General features: G+C 41.8%; 1 protein-coding gene across 1 annotated transcript in view; it reads left to right on the top strand.

Moving 5' to 3' along the window:
* The window catches only part of kiaa0753 (KIAA0753 ortholog), a 46,870-nt gene that overhangs the window by 12,196 nt on the left and 19,671 nt on the right, over window positions 1-15,003 (top strand). Inside the window, exons 7-14 of the mRNA XM_041198327.1 lie at window positions 2,815-3,025; window positions 3,889-4,115; window positions 6,015-6,163; window positions 6,497-6,625; window positions 8,332-8,421; window positions 8,670-8,757; window positions 10,629-10,712; window positions 14,608-14,778. Coding sequence (XP_041054261.1) covers window positions 2,815-3,025; window positions 3,889-4,115; window positions 6,015-6,163; window positions 6,497-6,625; window positions 8,332-8,421; window positions 8,670-8,757; window positions 10,629-10,712; window positions 14,608-14,778 — 1,149 coding nt within the window. The remainder of the gene's footprint in view (window positions 1-2,814; window positions 3,026-3,888; window positions 4,116-6,014; window positions 6,164-6,496; window positions 6,626-8,331; window positions 8,422-8,669; window positions 8,758-10,628; window positions 10,713-14,607; window positions 14,779-15,003) is intronic.

Below are 15,003 nucleotides of genomic sequence, written 5' to 3'. Positions count from 1 at the left end.
ATGGACAAGCTGTTGCAAACAGTTTTCAATATAGGCAAATGTAAGGTGATTCAATTTGGAGCTAAAAAGATCGGATGAGAGTAGTTTCTAAATGATGAAAATCTCAAAGCAGTGGACGTCCAACAGGACTTGGGATTCATGTACATAGATGATATTAAAATGCATAGGTACAGAAAACAACCAATAAGGCTAATGGAATACAGGCATTTATGTCTAGAAGTCTAGAATACAAGGGGATAGAAGTTACTCTACAGCTATACAAAACCCTTGTTAGACCACACCTGGAATACTCTGTTCAATTCTGGGCACTATACCTTAGGAAGTACACATTGGAAGGAGCACAGTTTAGGTTTATGACAATGATACCTGGACTCCAAGAATTAAATTGCATGGAGAGGTTACACAAACAAGAATTGGGTTCCCTGGAATTTAGAAGGTTAAGGGTTTATACGATTAAAGTTTCCAAGATATTAAGGGAAACTGATAGATTAGATAGAGATAAACTATTATCTCCAGTTGAGGAGTCTAGGACTAGGAGATATAATCTAAAAGTTAGAGTCAGGCCTTTCAGGAGTGAAGTTAGAAATATTCTTAGACACAGCTTGGGGTTGAGGTTTGGAACTCTTCTGCAAACAGCAGTTGATGTTGGCTCAATTGTTAAATTTAAATCTGAGATTGATTGATTTTTGTTATCCAAAGGTATTAAGAGATATGGGCTACAGACACAGGTGGAATTAGGTCACAGGTCACTCGTGACTTCACTGAATGGCAGAACAGGCTTGTGGAGATACATGACCTACACTTCCTGTATACCCAAAGCTGTGCGCAATATTTCAAATGAGTTCCTTTAAACTGAGTTAAATATCCCATTTTATTGAGCATTATATCTAGTTTAATTATTGTTAATGTGCTCCTTGACTCGTAGTTTTCCATCTGAGCCAAAATCAATGTTATGGAGAGTATGGGAGCTATGTCATAAAGCATACATTTGAGGCTTTGAGGAGCATAGGGAAGTGATACTTTTGGGTGGTTATGATTTCAGAAAAAGAGTAGCATCATGATTTAAGAACTGTATGTTATATTTTGATTTATGGCTCTAAAACCAAAACTGTGTAAAACGATCAAATTTGTGCTCAAAGCATTGAAGGTGTTGGGCATGTTGAGAAAATGGTTAATAAGGCATACAAGACCCTTGGTTTTATTGAGGCTTAGCAGTACAAAAGCAAGGAAGTTATAGTAAGCTTTTATAAGATACTGTTTCAGCCTCAGCTGGAGTATTGTGTCCACTTCTGGGCACCACACTTTTTAGGATGGATGTGAAGGCACTTAGAGGGGGTAGTAGTGACTAGCATGTACACAGTAATAGGGAGGCTTCATAAGTGGTGCGAATCATGCTTATAATAGTTTGACCAACCTATAATAGTTTCTTACAAAAACAGAATTACCTGGAAAAACTCAGCAGGTCTGGCAGCATCGGCGGAGAAGAAAAGAGTTGACGTTTCGAGTCCTCATGACCCTTCGACAGAACTTGCGTTCGAGTCCAAGAAAGAGTTGAAATATAAGCTGGTTTAAGGTGTGTGTGTGGGGGGCGGAGAGATAGAGAGACAAAGAGGTGGAGGGGGGGGTGGGGTGTTGTTCCTCCAGTTCTTCCGACTAGGGACTTTACAGCCTTCTGGACTGAATATTGAATTCAACAACTTTAGGTCGTAAGCTCCCTCCCCCATCCCCACCCCCTTTCTGTTTCCCCCTTCCCTTTTTTTTTCCAATAAATTATAAAGATTTTCCTTTTCCCACCTATTTCCATTATATATTAAAAAAAACCCACTAGAGCTATACCTTGAGTGCCCTACCATCCATTCTTAATTAGCACATTCGTTTAGATAATATCACCAACTTTAATTTTAACACCTATGTGTTCTATTGTACTATTGTCGTTGACATCTTTTGATGATCTGCTTCTATCACTGCTTGTTTGTCCCTACAACCACACACCCCCACCCCCCCTCCACCTCTTTGTCTCTCTATCTCTCCGCCCCCCACACACACACCTTAAACCAGCTTATATTTCAACTCTTTCTTGGACTCAAACGCAAGTTCTGTCGAAGGGTCATGAGGGCTCGAAACGTCAACTCTTTTCTTCTCCGCCAATGCTGCCAGACCTGCTGAGTTTTTCCAGGTAATTCTGTTTTTGTTTTGGATTTCCAGCATCCGCAGTTTTTTTGTTTTTATATAATAGTTTCTTCACTGGTTATGATGGACAAATAGCATTAACTCCAATATATAAGTAGTAGGGATGGTTTATGTCATGTTTTCACACTTGTAAAAGTGATCTGAAAATATTTTTGGGCATGATGAACCAGGAATATTAATGTCAGTGATAATAGCTATACTGGCACTGAAAGTTACCCAAAACAATGAAACAGGCATTTAAAATTGGAGACGTAAGTATGGAAGTCAGTAAGTAAAACAGCTAAATATTTTGAACTTCCTACTTCATGGACTAGTAGGACATGTATTTATTCCAGATTCGTCTCATAATGATTTGCGCAACTCCAACTTGGCGAGGTGCTGTGCTTCATCCCAGTGTCAGACAAAATTAAAATAAGGAATCATTACAGCTTATTGTCATGCACCTCCTAGTGTCTGGTCACAGAATGCAGAAATCTGTATGCAGGTCAGCTGCCCACTCTAACTAGAGATGTACTGTAGTTTGGGGAAACTTTGGATGAAGGATGGGGAGAATAAAAATATCCATGAATGAATATAAAGTCTTGCTTCAGAGACCAAAGATATTTTATTTTGTGGACTTATCAGGACCTGGACTCACTGCTTGGGAAGCAATTTCCTCAAAAGAAATCAAATCAATTGCCGCAGAGAACCCGAAGTGTTTCCCCACCAAGCAGAAAAGGATCCTTAGGTAGACACAGAAGCCGTTCTGCTGAAAGAGCGCAAAAATCATCCATCATGAAGGACAATGTTTCAGGTGCACTGAAACAATTGCCTCCTCTTAAGACAGTGCAAATTGGTAAGTCAGTTTATTTCTTTAAAAAATTCCCTATTAAAATTATTATTATAAAAATACCAATATTGAGAAATGGGGAAGATTTAATGTGTTTGTGATGTGGACAATTGCTTGTTACACAAATTACCTTTTCTGAAATGGCATTTGTGAGTGAAATGTGAATGCAAACTTTCGCCTTTCATTAGCAGAACTAAATTATTCTACTTTGTCTTTGTAACAGATAATTATAATGAATCCTAATTATGACCAAAATTGGGCACTGTACTCGAGGTGTGGCCTGACCACAACATTATGCAGTTTAATCATGATTCCCAATATCCTACTGTTTTGGTCATAGTTCGACATTCGGTTGACTTTGATTGCTGTTCTGCATTAGCTGGACACAGTGAGGGTCAAGTTTACTGAGACTCATAGGTTTCTTTCAACTTCTTCCTTAGCTGTTTTTACAACAGTCATGAAGTATGTGCGCTTCTTATTTTTCTTGCTGTCTGTAGTATTTTACAAGTCAATTTTCATCTGCCATTGATCTGACATACGCATTTTGTCTAACACATTCTGCAGTATCTGAGTTAATGTGCTATATTGTTAATTGTGAGAACCCAGTCACTTGATTTGTTTGCCACAATAAATTGTGCAGGTACTTTTTCCTGAATGTTACTGATCCTAGCTTGTATTTGAAAATTGACATAAAATGTTCTTTCATGTATACAGTTTGGTTAGGAAACAAAGTATTTCATTGGTACGTGGAAAAATGGTTTGAATACTCCTACATTATTAATCTGACTGTAGAGCAGAAAGATAAAATCTTTTAGGATTAGTGCATCCTTCAATAAAATGTGGCTTCTTAAAATACATTTTCTGTACAGATGAAAGTTTCCATGTTGCTGAATCTTCCAGAGCCCAGCAATACAGTAGAGAGTCCCTGCCTGTCCATGAAGAACAACAACAGCAGGAGGAAAGCCCTCCAACTCCTGATAGGAATGCTGTGCTGAGGGCTGGATTAGATGCCTTGCAGCGTGTTGGAGCCTTGAAAAAATCTGTTGCGGAAAGAAAGGCAACTAGGAAAGGAGTGCTGCTGCCTAACAGGTCGTGTGTAAGTTTTGTACAACGATTGTATTATGATATTCTATTATAGGGGTGGCTGGTGTTGATGTTTTCTTCCGTGATTAAAACCATAAGCATACTCAATACTAATATCATGGCCCAGATTTTGCTGTACAAATAATGGCAAGACTGTCGGTGTCCATTGTTATTACACAGTAAAACTGACAGTGATGTCTGACTTCAATTTCAGCACCTGGCATTAAATGTAGAAATTCAGAAGTTGCTTTTGGTCATGTCTTGCTCCTCCACAGGCTGCACTGTTGCAGTTTTACCTGATGGAATCTGTGGGCAGCAATTACTGTAAAGATGTGAACTTGCGGTAATTACCCAATTAAGCATGAGTCTCGTATTAAAGACAGATGAGTGTTAAAGCCTGTGCCGTCAGGAGTTATACAGAGGCAACAATGCAATTCAGCATTGCTTTGTAAACATGTATTGGTTTCAAACCAGTATATGCAGTGTTATCTAGGGTTGGACTTTTCCCTGAATTGCACTAAGTGATGTGGCGGGTGTGAAAAAAGACGGTTTTCCCGCCAGCCATAAGGGCGGGTTTTTGTTCCTTATCATCCTCTTCCCACCTCATTCATTATGCACTCACAGGAAACACACTGTCTCGCTGGAGACCAGCCTCTGAATCACCCACCATGCAGTTACTTCACTGTTTCCTCACTGGGTACCATATCTAAACTGCAGCTGCGTTCACAGTTCTCAATGCTTGCAGCCCAGGATTGCTCCAATGAAGACATGGCCTTGAAAGCCAAGAAGGGTCCAGTGACCCATCAGTGGCCTGCTGTGATGTCCTTTAACCTCACTCTGGCCGCAGGAGGTCAAACAATCTGACCACTTCGGCTTGGGAGGTGGTGGCAGTGGTGGTCAGTGCCAATGCTGCACAGAAGAGGTTGGCCATCCAGTGCAGAAAGAGGATGAACGATCTCATCTGTGCAGCCAGGGTAAGGCAACCATCTCATCACTCTAAACTCACTCACTCACAAGGCCATCACACATTCACTGGCATCTCACTCACTGGCAGCTCAAGGGACATCACCACCCACTCTCTCACACACACGCTCATATCATCATCTGGCCTCATCTCCTCTGGAGACTACCTCCTCAGCCCTCACCATCTTGAGGCCACTTGCACAGATCAACATGTACCCCCCCCCGACACACACACCCTGAGATCCAGCCCTCACCTGCAGCCTCTTCCCCTGCCTGAGGTCACTTCTGCCCCTTCCCCAACCAAGTCCTAAACCTGCAGCCATTGAAATGGCACTCCCGCCTTACCACTGGGGTGCTAGGTTGAGACTTGATCATGAACCCCCCCCCCACCGCCCCCCCTCCAAGAATGCAATGTGATGCTGCCCGCAAAGTCTGGCTCTGATGACCATAAGTACTGCCCAAAGCAAGGTAGGCAAACAAACTGTAAAGTCCCAAGCGAAGTGCAGGCCACCAGGTGCACGTCGCTTATGTACCATTGTGAAACACATCGGTGTGCGTGAGCTCATGATGCAGCGTCGGGAGGGGGTGATTCTGGCGAGCGGGGGTTCCATTGTATTGAAATTAGCTTCCCGACGTGCAGCGGCCACTATTGACGGATGGAGCGGATGGTCACAAACTGGTTTTATGACAACGTGAAACCGATTTTTGCAAGCTTCTGCTCCTGCCCGCTGTGGCGCCCTCTGCAAACAGGAGTGGAAAATCCCGGCTCAGGTCTTTGGAGGTTACAATGAATGACTAAAAGGAATGTTGCTGGTTCTGAACATCTGCCTTTATACTGCAATTTTAGAATTCTTCATTGAATCTCTTGATTATACTGAAAGGTGAAGTAATTTAGTCTATTACCATTTTTGTTTATTTTCCTTTCAATTTATGGAATGAATTTTGGCAGCAAAGGGGACAGAGCACACTTGCATTGCCAGCCTGCTTTCAGAAAGCTACAGTATCTTCAGAACTGAAGAAAAATCAGGGACCGCTTAAAGAAAGCAGACCTCCCTGGATTCCAGGATATCCCACCTCCCCTCTTGCATCTTCTAAACGGCAAGTAACCTATGCAACAATGTGCAGACGCTATGTATTTTGTCTTTTGTTATGTTGTATCAGTGGTATAACGGAACATTGTATATTTCATCTGTTTGCATATTATTAAGTTGTTTTGTTTTCTGTACAAATAAAAAAGACAAAAATTAAATCTTTCAGTTATTTGAAAGAAAACAATTATAATCTTAATGGAGCATTTTGTTAACATGATTCCTTTTTTTCTGGTTGCAGCAGTGAAATGTAAATTTGCTCTCTGTTGCTATTGTTGGACTAGACAAGTTATTCTTTAAAATATTTAGTATGTGACTGGAATATAAATTTTTTATTGCTTAGAACTCCATGGAAGAAGCAGAAAACAAGATTGGAATGCTACAAATCTAAACCTACAGATAAAAGTCAAACTAACTTGATAAAGGAAATGGAACAAGAAAGGCAAGAAGCTGCTAAGACTGAAGCAATCAGGTAGAGGCTCTGGTTTCATGGGGCAGGATCTTCCGGTCGGCAAGGGGGGCGGGCTTGCTCACAGACGTGTCACATGACGCGGGGTGACATCGGGCGTGTATCCTGACATCACAAAGTGTCATTTAGATTGTCAGTTTGGTGGGTGCGCAGCCAATTTGGCTGCCCGTTGCCAAACTGTCAATGGCCACTTAAGGCCTTTTAAAAAAAAAAGTAATTAAGGTAATTAATGGACCTGCCCGTCCAACCTTAATGTTGGCGGGCAGGCGAAGAGGCCACGCGGCCTTTAGAAAAAGCATGAAACCTCACCCACAGGTGGGATGAGGCATCATGAGGGATTTAAAAACATAAGAATATTTGAAAATTAAAGATATGGACGTGTCCCAGCTCCTGAGACAATGTCACATGAGGGGACATGGCAGCACAATTTTTTTCTCAGCTTTATTTAAAGTTTAACATCTGAACCAATCTCCTTGAGGCAGCCCTTTGCCTCAGGGAGCTCTGTGCGCTCTATCACATGCATGCGCGAAAGAGCACACTCCCGGCTGAGGGAAACCGCCCCCCACCCCCCCCCACACCCGCACAAGGAGCGCATAGCGCTTCCTGGCGGACGTCACGCTGGGCGTGCCTTAATTGGCCCACCCACATAAAATGGTGGCAACCCCCCAACTGGGGGCGCCAATCAGGAGCCCACCCGCCTGTGCCCGCTACCGCACATCCTCCCCAATGGGAGGAAAATGTTGCACATGGGAGTTTGATTACAAATGAGGGAGACCATTTGGTCCATTTTCATTCATTCAAGGAAATTTTAATGCTTTTCAATTGCAACATGCTGTTCTTTGTCAAATGGTTACAGGATTTGCTTCCAAAACTTTATCATTTTCTACATGTTGTTCATTCTGTGTAAATAATTTTCTGATATCAATACTAAAATTAGCCTTTGCTAGTTTGAAACTTGTTCTCCCCTGCAGTTAAGTAATATTCTGGGTTATATGTTGAAATCGGCATTAAAGATTTGTTTAGAAAATGATCATAGATTTGGAGCAGTTTATTTGAGAAATGCAGCAGAGAAAGGCAGACCGGCTAGTGAGGTGGCCCGGACTTAGTTTTGGAAATCATTGGAAATATCTTGGCACTTTGGATAATGTTTCTATTTGAAATTAGTTTGAGCAGTCACAATATAGTTTACACGATTCATCGACCCACAGCACAGAGCTATCTCTAATTTGACAGTCTGAGGACTGCTGGTGTGGGAAAATGGAAAAATAATGCAGTACTGTTTTCTAGGCTGAAAAAGTAGAGGGAAATTTCTTCTACTCTAGCCATGTTGTCACAGGCCTGGGGGTGCTTGATGCTATTTCATTCTACAACACTACTATTCTCTAGATTGAGGATTGACTCTGTATCAATTTTCTTTTCCACAAGCACAATAATCTTCTACAGAGAACTTTCTAAATTACTATCTTGTATACCATCTAGTAATCTCTGTTTACAAAGTCAGCAAGCAGTGGGGTTTGTTATATTTCCAGCTGGTGAAAACCACTTGCTGCTGAAAGATTTGTTCTTTGGAAGCCACAATATCATTTTCCTCCAAGGGTACATGTTGGCGAACAAAGTCAGTTTCTGTTCATGGAGGCAAGACTACCACTAAAATGCTATTTAAATATCATGTAAATTTAATATAGCTTATTTTTGAAAACTAATTTTAGGTTGGCTTGGCTTGATTCTGAGACTGCCCGCAGGATGAAGGAGCTTAATGAACTCTGCATACAAGAAATGGACAGAATAAAGAAAATGAGGTGCTATTTCTGCAACTTCTAGTTTTTATGTCGATCGTAATAAACTGGATAGGAGGCCTTGAATCCTTGTTGATTTTATACTAAGTACGTGGGGCCTAATTTTAAAAGAGAGATGATTAATTTTATTTATATATTCATAGTTTCCCAGCTACTTCTAGTTTTGAAGGAAATAATTAAAGCATCATGACTATAAAGTGAGACTTTGGATGATGTAAAAATATTTATTTAAATAAATATCCCTTTTTCAGATCTGAAGCTGGTTCCCCCAACAAATGGATTGTAAAAGCAGAGGAGGAAATTCGTGAGAAGCTTCAGCCCTTGCTGGACAAAGCACAAGTATCAAATTTATAATACTTCAATTGGCACGGTTCTAACTCTCTTTGAAGTCATAACAATCGGACAACTTTTTCAAAAAATCTTGTACATTGTGAATTTGCAACTGCCCTAGTCATTATCTTCTGTCAAAAGACTAGTGCAATTGTTCAATCTAGCATTTGATTTCTGGTGGTATTGCAGGACACATAAACAGTGGCAACATCGGGTTTATGATCCAGTGGGATGAGATAGATGCAGACATATAAATATTGGAACCTGGCTCCTTTTCAAAATGAAATGTACAAAAAGAGTAACTTTATATCAAGTATAATAATATTTTTTAAAAATAAGTATTGCACAAGCAAGTGGGACCTGACAAGTTTAAATATTGTTTGTGTTCTGAAGGTTGATTTTTCAAATAAACTTGTCTTGAGATTCTCTAGAATACTGACTTTAATCTGGTGGATATCTCATAAGGAAGATTAACTTTAATAAAAAATACTGCTTATTATATTCTGAAGGTCAGACTGTTCAGTTCAGTATGTTACTGATTTCAGGAAACTGCTTTCAATAAGTTAAGGATTCCGCATTGTATTCATTGGGCAGGCGGAATTGTGTTTCTTTTGCTTGAATCACGAGATTCTGGATAGGTTCACTGAAGTTGTAGTGTTTATTTCCCTTTGCCCCTCATCAGACAGTATGAAAAACAAAGGACCAAATTTTGTTGTAGTAGGACAAATACTGTGTCTGCTGTTGAAACTTTTTGCATGACAAGTTGCTGAAAGTCAGATCTGTTAAATTCATTTTCAGATAAACCAGGAACTTGCTTGCCCTGTTCACTCAGGTCCCAACAGTATATCCCCTTAACCAGCCAGATTGAATGAATGTGTAATTAGCAGCACAAGGACTGAGAAAGGAGTGTAGATTGGAGTGGATAAATTCGTTGTCCAATTGGGTATAGTTAGAGATACAGAGTGGTAACAAAAGGTTGGAATAAGGGTGAGAAAATATAAAGGGAAGAATAATTTTTTTACATTTTTAGACTCCACACTTGTAATAGCTAATTGTCAATGCCAGAGAGGTAGGTTGACAGTTATAAGCACTTGTCTGGTCCAAGTACACTTTAAGTGAAAAGATTTGACTTTCTCTAGTGAGATTACCATGCAAGTACAGTAACGTGAATGGAATTCAATGCAACCCAATAGTGAAGCAGACAGAGATGCCATTTTCACATCCTAATGACAAGTGGCATATCTTGGACATCAATTTTTGGTTATTTTGAGTCTAACCGTGGGCCTGCTATTTGCCTGAAATTGCTGTACCATTTGTGCATAATAAATAGCAAGCACTGTTAGTTTCATGGTTACTTTGACAGAAAAATTTGGACCATAATTGCCTTTTGAACATCAAATATTAAGGGCCACAAAAGTGTTGGAAACTTGAGCCATAGTAATGACACTTAATGATCTGTGCCTTACTGAAACCTATCTGGAAATATTGGCGTGAGCTATTCCATTAGTTGTGTCGCAGTGTAGTTTGCTGAGGTATATTTGCCTCTCAACTGATGTGCTCAGTTAAGTCACTCACTGCTCATCTGCAGTCAGTGGAGATTTCAAAGTTCTTGACTTTATGCCTGTTCTTGTGCTGCATCCACAAATTATCTGCAGCATTATTTTGAAGTCTGCAATGATGGGATTTATGGGTCTCCGATGATTGTTAGCCTAGGAAGCCATAGAAGGTCAGAAAAAACTATGTGCCTAAAATAGCTGCAATGTTTACTTGAATACAAGAGCGACTGCATTTGAAAAGTAATACCTTGCTTGTGAAGTACCTTGAGCTGGCCGCAGATCTGATGAGGTACTACATAAATCTGGGTTCTTTCTACTCAATAGGTTATAAGTGATTCTTGGGAGAAGAGAACTCGAATCAAAGACTCTTCACTACAACATCAGCTATCATTACAAGTTGCTGAAAAGGTAAATAAATTTACAACAGATGATGGTACTCCACATCCAACTTGGTGTTAATTAATGTAGAATTTAAACCCTGGATGAGCCCACAATTTTGTTATGATATTGGTCGAGACCAGTATCGTTCATTTAAAAAAAATAGAAATCCGAAATCCCAGTTATATACTGAAAGAATAAAGCCACCTGTTTCCACAATTTAAAACAAAACTACCTTCTTGTACAAGAGTCAAATAAAGCAAACACTAAATTCTACCTTGGGTAATCACCCATAATGTAAAACTGAAAATCAAACATAAGTTAAACATGAATTAATAGTCAAATTATGGTTGATTATAAACCATTAATTACACATTTGATTGCAGATACAACTAAGAGATATCTTATGAATTGGCTCGGCAATTCGATCAGCCTATATGTCAACATTCTCAGTCACAATGGGCGGGATTTTGAAGCCCCGCCTGCCATACGGTTGTCTGGTCATCAAATCTCTTGCATCGGATTCTGCCACAACAGGGCTGGAAGATCCCAGCCAATGTCTTTCAAAACTCTGTCTTCCTGACAAAGAATTTTAGCTCTACCTCTGGGAGCCTGATCCCCAGTCGATAGCAGCCCACAACCAACCCTAGTTCCATGAACATGATCTTGACCAAAGATGGCACACGTCTGCAAAACCTCCTCAACTCAGTAAGGATGGCTAACCCTAAATCTAGGTCCACCAATGTTATCTTCAAGTGACAGAAACTGCTGTAGCAACTATGGGCAGGATCTTTAGGTTGGGGGAGTGGGTGGGGCTCGCTTGCCGATGCGTAAAATGATGCGGGATGACGTCGGGCAGAACTCCTGACGTCACCCTGTGTCATCTCCATTTTCAGGCCGGCAGGGACGCAGTCGTGTCAGCCATGCGCCCACCGACCTGTCAACAGCTTATTGAGGCCATTTAAAAAGTCATTAACCTAATTAATGGACCTGCCCGTCAAACCTTAGGGTTGGTGGGTAGGCCGGGAGCCCTGGCGGGCTTCAGAAAATGCATCAAACCTCATCCATGGGCAAGATGGGGTTTTTTAAAAATTTAATAAATGTTTGAGCTAAAGTGATGGACATGTCCCAACTCGTGAGGGGACATGTCAGGGAAATTTTTTCAACATTTACCTTCAAAGTTTTGATTCTGAGCTGATCTCCCCGAGGCTGCACTTAGCCTCAGGGAGATCAATGCGCTTTTTTGCGCGCAGAGTGAAAACGCACTCTCGGCTGAGGGAATCCAACCCCCCCCCCCCGTCTGCACAGGGAACGCATAGCGCTTGGCCCGCCCGCTTAAAATGGCGCACCCCCAGTTGTGGGTGCTGATCGGAGCCACTTCTACAATCTACCCCCCCCCCCCCCCCCCCCCCCCCCCCCCCCACACAACTCCAAAGGGAGGAAAATTCTTCCCTATATCTTTGCTTATTCTCAGCTTCTGGATCTAGCCGCTCTTTAGCTTGCATGTACTGCACCCGTGGCCTCATCAACTTCTAGATTTGAGCTCTAATAGCTCTGTCTCCTTTTATATAGTTTATAACCAGAAGTTTTGGTTTCCAATTTCAGTTTCAGTCTTAGGCCAGAATTTTCCACTCCGGTTGGCAGCAGGCATGTTTTACAGCTTGAGTGGACAATGTAGCGAGAGGACCAAAAACCGGTTTCACGTCTTTGTAAAACCAGTTTGCGATCATCTGCTCTACCTGTCAATGGCGGGCGGCCTTTCCTGCCACCGGACTTCTGGAACCTAATTTTAGCATCTTATTATAAGCCCCACTTGACGGAATCATCCCCCACGCTGGATCATCCAGGCACATCTAGTTTCATAACTGTACGTAAGCGACATGCACCTGGTGAGCTGTACTTCGCTTGGGATGTCCATGTTTGCCTACCTTGCTGTGGGCAGCACTTGTGGTCATCAGCGCTATGCTTTTCAGGCAGCATCACATCATTTTTAGCCAGGCTCACGGGCAGGTCTCTGCTTTTGAATGGCTGCAGGGCTACGGCTTGCTTGGGGAAGGCAGGGTGGGGGGGGGAAGAGGCTGCAGGTGAAGGCTGTACTGGGGAAAGGGGGTATCCCAGGGTGGGAGGGTGGCCAGGGTGGGAGGTGTACATGTTGATCTGTGCAAGCAACCTCAAGATGGTGAGGGCTGAGGAGGTAGTCTCCAGAGGAGATGAGGCCAGATGGAGATGTGAGGGTGTGTGTGAGAGAGAGTGAGTGGTGATGTCCCTTGAGCTGCCAGTGAGTGAGATGCCAGTGAATGTGTGATGACCTTGTGAGTGTGTGAGTTTAGAGCGATGAGATGGCCATCTTACCCTGGCGGTATGGATGAGATCATTCATCCTTTTTCTGCACTGGATGGCCAACCTCTTCTGGGCAGCATCGGCACTGACCACCACTGCCACCCAAGCCGGAATGACGAGTTTGGCCGCAGGATGTCCAGCAGAGCAGGGATGGAGGACATCATGGCAGCAACCAAAAGGCATTCCAGTGACGGGTCACTGAACTCTTCTTGGCTTTTGGGTCTGTGACTTCACTGGACCGGTCCTGGGCTGTGTGCACAGCTGCAGTTTAGATATGGCACCCGGAGTGAGGAAACAGTGAGGTAATGGCATGGTGGGTGATTCAGAGGGCGCCCTCTAGCGTTACAGCGTGTTACCTGTGGCTGCATAATTAATGAGGCAGGGATCGGACAATGTGGCACAAAGACCTGCCATTGTGGCTGGCAGATCAAAGGTTTTTCACACCCGCTACCGCACTTCTGGGATGATTCCACCCTTAGTTTCCTTAGTAACTGGGCCAGTCACATTTTTTCTCACCTCGTCACTCCCACACCCCCTCCCGGGCCCCCCCACTCATCACTTGGTCTCCACAGCCCCCTGTCAGTTCCCACACCCTGTCCTATCAATTTCCCCCTGACCCCTTCCACCACTACATCAGTTTCCACCTGTCTCAAAAAATATAATCTTGATCGCAAATTCCATTGCAAACTGGACAAATATGTAGTCTGGGTCCCTGCCTTAGAAAAATAAAACTTAAGTTATCAAATGTTTTGTGCCAATTAAATATAAAGTTCTTTCAATTTTTTGAGTTATCAAATCGTTTTCATATTTGAGAATGACAACTTCCTGGGTGTAGGAATTGTTTGTTAAACTCTCTTTCTGTACCCATCACTGCCAACTCTGTGTGTATGGGTACATTCATATCACAAATCTCTGCCTGCAGGCACCAGTCAGTTTGTAAGATTCAATCTTGTAGAGTAACCTTTAGGCTTTCTAAACATCCCAGGCAGACAATGGCTCTAAACTAGTGATCTCTTCCACATTTTCTCTATAACTTAAAACCTTTTCAAGCATCTTGCCTATAACTGAAGTCAAACTAATAGGCTAATAGTTCCCTGGTTCAGCTTTATTACCCTTTTTAAAAAAAAAAGAGAACTGTATGAATATTCTTCCAGTATAAACGATTAGTCTATAACTGTAATTGTCTATTTAAAAATACAGACAAGGGGCTCACAAAGTGTATGCCTCATTTCTTTCAGGTGCTGAGGTGAATATCACACTCTTTTACTTTTTGAGTCAATCAACAAAGTGTGGTGGCAGTATTTTGTGACTCAAGAAATTCAGCTTGACTACTTAACCCCCATAGCCTAATTTGGCGACTTGGTGCTTTAATGGATTCTTTTGGTGCTATAGATTTGGCAATGAATTGCAACATTTTAAAAAAAAACTCTCAATTATTTTTAGCAAGCATCCTCTCTTGTAAAAGCAGAACAACCCTAACGCTATCCAATTATTGACCAGTAGAGCATTAATTTTTTCTGGTCCCCTGTAAGAATGTGCCAACACATATTAATTATAAAAACAGAATTGTATCTGTTACTTATAGGCTGCAGCTAGCGCGGACCTCCTTGGTGAAAAACTATTAGATGAGCTGCTGGAGGACACAGCGCAAGAGTTATTGAATCTGGAGCTAAATGCAAAAGCTCATTCAGAAGCTTTGGTGTTGCAAGATGGCTCTACGCTAGAGAACATGCTACAGAGAATAGATGAGATGGAAGTAAGTATATTTGACGGCCTCGATTTTGCAGTTTACAGCAGGGTACCGGCGCTTGCCGCTAACTTAAAAAAAAACTGCCTGTAGAGATTTAACAATCTCTGTGGCATAGGTTTTATCTTTCCTGACATTAATTGATTATGGTGCAATTTTTGGCGGTCTAAGCAGCCTCACTGAAGAATTCCAACACAGCAAATTGAAAATTAAAATCCACAAATTATCCTTCAT

Source organism: Carcharodon carcharias, chromosome 10 (assembly GCF_017639515.1).
Source record: "Carcharodon carcharias isolate sCarCar2 chromosome 10, sCarCar2.pri, whole genome shotgun sequence".
Classification (NCBI taxonomy): Eukaryota; Metazoa; Chordata; class Chondrichthyes; order Lamniformes; family Lamnidae; genus Carcharodon; species Carcharodon carcharias.
The sequence above is the reverse complement of the archived record's forward strand: the minus strand, read 5'-3'. Positions and strand labels throughout refer to the sequence as shown.